At 44.2% G+C, this 7,500-nt stretch overlaps 1 protein-coding gene across 1 annotated transcript in view; it reads right to left on the bottom strand.

The window, feature by feature from the left end:
• Nucleotides 1–6,109, bottom strand: part of TTC9 (tetratricopeptide repeat domain 9) — a 42,175-nt gene extending 36,066 nt beyond the window's left edge. The window contains exon 1 of the mRNA XM_040478430.1: nucleotides 6,027–6,109. Coding sequence (XP_040334364.1) covers nucleotides 6,027–6,109 — 83 coding nt within the window. The remainder of the gene's footprint in view (nucleotides 1–6,026) is intronic.
• Between the last annotated feature and the right edge of the window lie 1,391 nt (nucleotides 6,110–7,500).

The raw sequence follows: 7,500 nt of genomic DNA, 5'->3' as shown, positions 1-7,500 counted from the left end.
TTGAGAGGCTTTGGACTTCAGGTGCATGCTGGGTTTCTGTCTTTGCTGCTTCTGGGTAAGTTATTTCACATTTGAAAACGTCAAATTCCCTCACTTGTTAAATAGGAATGAATACTACTTCCTTCACAGAATTGTTGTGAAGTACATTGTAAGTGTGCATTTAATCATGCGTCATTAAATCCTGTCATTATTGGATCCCCTGATAATTTTTAAAAATTTTTTAATCTTTATTTATTTTTGAGAGAGAGACAGAGAGACAGAGTGTGAGCAGGGGAGGAACAGAAAGAGAGGGAGACACAGAATCTGAAGCAGGCTCCAGGCTCTGAGCTGTCAGCACAGAGCCCCACGAGGGTAGGGGAGCGTGGGGCGGGGCTCAAACTCATGTGAGATCATGACCTGAGTGGAAGTCAGACGCTTAACCGATTGAGCCACCCAGGCACCCCGGATCCCCTAATAATTATGGTAGCCTCTTGTTAATCCATACATATTTGCCAGCCCCTGGCCCTTTTTACTATGAGGTATTCCATCAGGTACAGCGAAGAGAAGAAATTGGGGGTGGGGTGCTCTGAGTTTTTGTCATTAACTTCCTACTCAGGCAAGTGGAGATCCAGGCCCGGGTCCAAAATAAGATATGAACTGGGTCGTGACAGGCACAACTATGTAAAGGTGAGAAACACTGATGTGCCGATTTGCTTTTTGTCATCCTCCCATGTCCTGGCTTAGTGGTGCAGCATATGACTCTCAGATTTTGAGCTTGAAGACAGGGCTGCAAGAGACATGTAATCCACGTGGTACTATCCTGTGTCTGAAACAGAGCTGACGCAAGAGCTTAATAGTAGCTTGGGTGAAGGAGAGCATGAGTGAGGGAGAGAATATTATGGGTGGGGGGATGGAGCGAGAGATTTACTATGCCCATCTGTCCTGCTCGGCAGAGCCGTGTGTGTATGTCTAGAACTGTTCTGTTTGCTTGTTTTCAGTGTGCTTCTGTCTCCCAGCCACTCATTGGTAAATGTGTGCTGGCTTCTCAGAAGTGATCTCCTTCCTTCACATGGAATTAAATAGATGCCAAAGAGAATTTCTCAAACACCCTTTCATTAACGATTGACCATATGCAGAGCACTATTTTGGGAAGCAAGCAGAGATTGAAATGACAGTTTGGGCATGAATTTAGGATTCAGAAACTCAGTACTTCTCAAACTTTAATGTGCATGTCAATCCCTTGGAGATCTTGTTAAAACGCAGTTCCCTCATTCTGTTCATCTAGGGTAGGGCCCAAGACTGTGCATTTCTAACAAGCTGCTGGGTGATGTCGATACCGCTGGTCGAGGGCCCACATTTCGGGGAGCAAGTATTTAGAGAAAAGGGAAGGCTCATCTCTCTCCCCTTCTCTCCTGGCCTTTGCCTTCTCCCAGAGAGGACCTGTTCATCGGATCGTTCAGATTCCAGGAAATTAATTGGGCCACATTTAACAAGCGCAGGGTTAGGAACCTCCATCAGCCTTTCCTTCTAGCTCATGCAGAAGGAGTAGGTATGCTGAGCCAAGGCCTCCTCTTGGGATCTGGCCATCTTGTTTTCTCTTCCTCAGATGCATAGCCAAACATACTTTTTATTGCTGCGGTTTCTGGTCCCGTGTGGCAGGGCAGAGGGTGGGAAGAGGTCGATGTGTAGTGGGGGAGGAGAGGCTCAGGTGGGCCCTCCCCATCAGCTGCTTGCTCCAGCCTTGTTTTCACAAGAGAGCTCTGCACTAAGAGACTGAGCATTTATTCAAGTGAAAATAAAGTTGTATTTTGATTTCTCATCCGTTGATGGCTCTTGAATGTATTGCGTGTTCATGAACCTCACAGGGGAGAGAGATGATTGAGCCACAGTAGGTCCTTTGACTCAAACCAAAACCTCTCCTTTTATTCCTAATAGGCGAGTGCTGGGCACGGGCAATCCTACGGATGACCTCACCGCTAATGGAATAACTCCTTACTGCTGAGATACATGGGGAGGTTTCTCAGAGAAGGTGTATGTGGAACTATTTTGATGGAAAGGACTTGGTGTGGTACACAGCAGAAGGCACCGTGCTCCTGCTGGCTTTATGGGCCTCAGACGCTCTGTCTGCCCTGCCTTCTGACCTTGTTTCTGGTTCCCTGAGCCTGTGCCCTTCTCCCTGCCTACTGGTCTTAAAAGACGAAAGCCCCCTTTCTTTCCAAGCTCACTCTGGAGCTTGCACACCTCCTAAACAGATGGCGTGTGCTGCTTTCCTCTTCCTTCAGCTCGGTTTCTTAAGCGTGTGCGAAAGACATGCATTTGAATCTCTTTTATACTAATCTCAGCTGTTCAGGGTTTGGTCACATGCCAACCAAACCAAAGCTATTTGGGGGATGTTTTTCTAATCGCATTTCAACTTCACAATTTACCTGAGAAAATCACAGCATTTCCAGTACAAGTTTTTATCCATATTCAACCTTCAATCCTCCCTCCGTGGAAAAGTGGGAGGTTTTTTAACCATTTCCTGCGCAGATGTAGCACTAGCTGTATGAGGGCTAACGTAGGCTTCATATTTTCACTCATCTCGCATCTGTCCACTCACCTCCAACCCAACAACAAACTTCTGTATAATTCCAGGGTCCAGTGCAGTCTAGCCTTATTTAGAAAAATGAGGCCTCTCTGCCTATCCTTACCCTCGGCTACTACTCAATCCGCTCTGCACCCCCCCAACCTTCTCATCTCCAGTATCAGTTATGGCCCTCAGTGGGAGCCATGATACCAGCTATCTGTATCTGCTAGCATGCCTTCCTTAGGGGATTCTTCCTTCCCCTAGTCCATGTGATCCTGGCGAGCTGTCAATCATGGCTGAGGTTTCCCCCTCCCTCACTTGCTATAGCACCTATTCCGGGCTTGGCCAATCACATTACTCCATCACCCTATCCCGCAGTGATTGGTTGGGGGGGGGGGGGCACATGACCCAAATAGAGCCAATCAGAAATTTCCATGAGATTTATAAACGAGCATTGGAAGAGAAAAGTTCTTTAAGTTGGGAGGATTTGAGGTGGAGGCTATCAATGGCCATCTTGCTCACCCCCTAGAGGAGTATCTCAACAATGAAACTGAACAGAGGCCAAAAGGATGTGAGGAGAGACAGAGCTCCCGTGGTATCAATTAAATTCTTGAATCCCATAGGTTTATTTTAAGTTTACTTATTTATTTTGAGAGACAGAGAGAGTGAGCAGGCGAGGGGCAGAGAGGGAGAGGGAGAGACAGAGAATCCTAAGCAGGCTCCACAGTGTCAGCGCTGGGCCACATACGGGTCTTCATCCTACAAACTGTGAGATCATGACCTGAGCTGAAACCAAGAGTCAGTCACTTAACTGACTGAGCCACCCAGCTGCCCCAGATCCGGTAGTTTTTAATGCCAGAGACAGTCTGTAGTCCCCAATGAACCAATGAATTCCCTTTTATACTTGAGCTATTTTGAGTTGTCATTTACAATTAAAAAATGATGCATTTATATATTCCTTGCCAGGTATTTACCTCTTCACCCACCAGTATTGCCATCCCAGCTGGGCTGCTGTTACATGTGGCTGGTAACTATAACCGTGCCCGTCTGCCTAGAACACATTCATTTTTAAAATTCTTTTATACTTATTAAAAATAGTTTATCCATGTACCCTGAAGTTTGTCTTATGGGAAATTTTAAACCTAGAGAAAGAAAGGTATAACAAGTCTTCAAGAACCCACCACCCAGCCAGCACAATTACCAGCACCCAATGTTTATTGCCATATGTTCAGTTTTCCATATGTTCCATTCTCTTACATCTCTCTCTATGCCTTTGGACTCAAGTTTCTTGTGTGTTTCCTTTTTCTGTATTTCTCATTTGCTTGTTCTTAACAACATTAGGTCTTTTAGCCAAAGCCACCTGATTTGCTTCAAGTTTAAGTACGAGGTGTCACCCCTCCTGTAGAGCCTTACTGACCTCCATATACAAGTTCGATGTTCCTTTTACGCTTTGTTCTGGTAGCTCCTTTGTCATGCTTTTTTTATTACATAGCAATTATTCATCCAGCAAACATCCACTGAAAAATTTCACCATTTCCGGCATTGGAGATCTATCAATGAACAGAGTAGGCAAAAATCCTCATCCTTATGGAGTGGAGGGAGTCTGACAATAAACATCATAAATAAATAAGTTATATAGGATGTTAGAATGTGGTAAGTGCACACACAAGAAAAGGGTGTGTGTGTGTGTGTGTGTGTGTGTGTGTGTGTGTCTTCAAATTTTAAATAACAAAAAGCAGATAGGCCACACTTAACTACACTGCATAATGCTTATCTGCTTGCTTTTTGTCTCTGCAACTAGACTGGCTACTCGAAAGCAGGGATGGTATCTTAATTTTTTTGTAGCCCCAATACCTATTATAGTAGTAAGCACTTTATAATAGTTGTGGAATGGATGGGGTAAGCAGCAGAATACAAGACACTGACTGGAAAGACTGTTGGTGTCAAGGGAGTTTTTTTGGTTTTCTTTTATTTTTTTAAAAAAATTTTTTTAACGTTTATTTATTTTTGAGACAGAGAGAGACAGAGCATGAACAGGGGAGGGTCAGAGAGAGGGAGACACAGAGTCTGAAACAGGCTCCAGGCTCTGAGCTGTCAGCACAGAGCCCGATGCAGGGCTTGAACTCATGGCACGCAAGATCATGACCTGAGCCAAAGTCGGCCGCTCAACTGACTGAGCCACCCAGGCACCCCTGGTTTTCTTTTAAAGATCGTACCTATAAGTGGAAAAAATCCCAACAGTACTCTCTATAAAAGAGTGTATAATAGGGGTGACTGGGTGGTTAAGAATCTGACGTTTGATTTCGGCTCAGGTCATGATCTCACAGTTTGTGGGTTTGAGCCCTGTGTGGGGTTTTGTGCTGACAGCATGGAGCCTGCTTGGGATTTTCTGTCTCCCCCTCTCTCTCTGCCCCTCCCCTGCTCACATGTGTGTGTGCATGTGCTTACTCTCTAAACAAACAAACAAACAAACAAACAAACTTTTAAAAAAAGAAAAAAAAAGACCAGATAATAAAAAGAAAAGTTCCCTTCTACCCTGGACTCATTCCTTCAAAATTCTTCCCAATGGGCATTCACTGTGACTTGTTTCTCATGCATCACTCCGGTTTGTTTATCTATCTATCTACCTACCTCTCTATATTAAATTCTAAGTATTATAAGTCTCCTCATCTCTGCACTTAATATTTAATTTCACCATAACCCTATTAGGTTATTATGGCACTCACTTTACAAAACAGAAACCTGCGATTTGGGGGAGGTTAGGTAATTTGCCCAAGGTCACACAGCTCAGAAGCAGGGAGAGGGCCTGCTTGACTCCAAAAGCTATGCTTTTTGCCACCTTTGGAGTTTTAGGATGTCTGCTAGGGGTGAGATAAAGAGGATTTACACAGACTGGTGGACTGTCTTAGATAATCTTTAAGAGTCTTTAGGAATCTGGAAATGTGGGGCGCCTGGGTGGCTCAGTCAGTTAAGCATCCGACTTTGGCTCAGGTCATGATATCACGGTTTGTAGGTTCAAGCCCTGTGTCAGGCTCTGTGCTGACAGCTCGGAGCCTGGAGCCTGCTTCGGATTTGGTGTCTCCCCCCTCTCTCCCTCTGCCCCTCCTCCATTTGTGCTCTCTCTCTCTCTCTTTCTCATTCTCAAAAATAAATAAACATTAAAAAAATAACACTATAAAGAAAAAGAATCTAAAAATGCTCTAATGCTGTGCCACCCCACCATCCATCCTCTGCCCTTTTCTGTCTAGCTTTGTACCCTGGGAAACTGACCTGTGCATCACCTGGGCTCTTTTGCCCTCTTGCTGCTGGTCAGCTTTGCCCAAAGGAAAGCACCACCATGATGGGACTGGAGGATGGGAGTGGAGAAACATTAATACATTTCTTTCCCACTCGCTCCCTGCTTTGGCACCATGGTTTTGGGGTGGCTGTGTCCCGTCATTACAATAGGTACGACTGGGTGCCCCCTACTCCTTGGGCTCACCTGTCAGTGGACTCTGGTAACACAATTTCTGCCTTTTGCCCACATATCTTTCCTAGCTCGCTAGTCTCTGGAAGCTTCAACATTCTTCTTGGTTCCTATAACCGTTCCCACACTTCTGTAAAGAGTCTCCATGTGAAAAGTCTCCTTAGATGAATCATTAGAGTTAGATTTTGTTTCTTGTCATGACCTTAATCATAAATGCTATTTTCAGACGTTGTGCCTTCCAGGAGATTCTCAAAGAGCTGATACTACAAGACCCAATGACATTTATCTCTCCTGGTAAAATTTCAGGTTAGTAGGGTTAGGTATTTGGAGCTAATCTGGCAGCAGTCTATTGGCCAAGGACTGAGACCTGTTCTGCTGTTGGTATGTGAGATTATGAGTATGTGCATTTTGGGGCCATTGTTCCGAATCTCATAACTGTGTGTGTGTGTCACCAGGTATTCAACATTTTAACACACACACACACACACACACACACACACGCACGCACACATCCCTTTCCCTTACAGAATGGCTGGAGAGATGTATTGGTTATATACAGCTACCTAACAAATTATCTCCAAATTCAATAGCCTAAAATATCATTTATTATTTTTAAATGTTTCTGTGGGAGCATCTTAGTTGGGTGTTTCTGACTCAAGGTGTTTTAGGAAGTTGCAGTCAAGCTATTGGCTGGGACTGAAGTTATTGTCTGAAGGCTATATTGGACATGCTTTCAGTTCCAAGCTTACCCACATCCTTGTCGGAAGACCTCCATTGTCTGCTGGCTGCTGGTTGGACACCTTAGTTCCTTATCAGGTAGGTCTCTCTATAGGATTCCGGAGTATCCCCATGACATGGTATCTAGCTTCCCCCAGAGCAAGAGATCTCAGAGATCCATAGCCTTTTGAAATCGAATCTTGAAGGTGATATATCATCACTTGCTGCCATATTCTATTGGTCACACAGGCTAACCTTGGTACCAAGTGGCAGGGACTACACAGGATGTGAATGTTAGGGGAACATTTTGGAAACCGGCTGTCTCAAGAGAGTAGGTATTATTATTTTTTTATTGTACCTAGCTACAACTTACAGGGTACCTGCTAGAACTTAAGAGGGTCTTTGTATGATGTTTTAAAAAAAAAATGAGGTAGGCTGACTATGGATCACAATGTGTATAAAAGCATGTGTTTTTATTATAAGTCAGATGGAATTCAGGGCATTGAAAGGAATTTAAAACTACAAGCCCTTTAGATTTTTTGTGGGGTTTTTTTCTGTAAATTTAACTTCCTGATTGAAACATATTATCTATGCATCTTTAAGGTGTTACAATATCATTGGTTTCTGGAACATTGCTTTGGAGCTACTCGGCTAATAGGAAGTTTCCATAAAATGATCCTGTCAGTTGCTACCTTATGGTTCACTGGGTGTTGGTCTTCCGAGGGGAGAAGCTGTGGACTGCTTTGACAAGTGTTGCCAGTGACAGAGTCCA

This window comes from Herpailurus yagouaroundi, unplaced genomic scaffold (assembly GCF_014898765.1).
Source record: "Herpailurus yagouaroundi ecotype Mexico unplaced genomic scaffold, PumYag 141, whole genome shotgun sequence".
Taxonomy (NCBI): domain Eukaryota; kingdom Metazoa; phylum Chordata; class Mammalia; order Carnivora; family Felidae; genus Herpailurus; species Herpailurus yagouaroundi.
The sequence above is the reverse complement of the archived record's forward strand: the minus strand, read 5'-3'. Positions and strand labels throughout refer to the sequence as shown.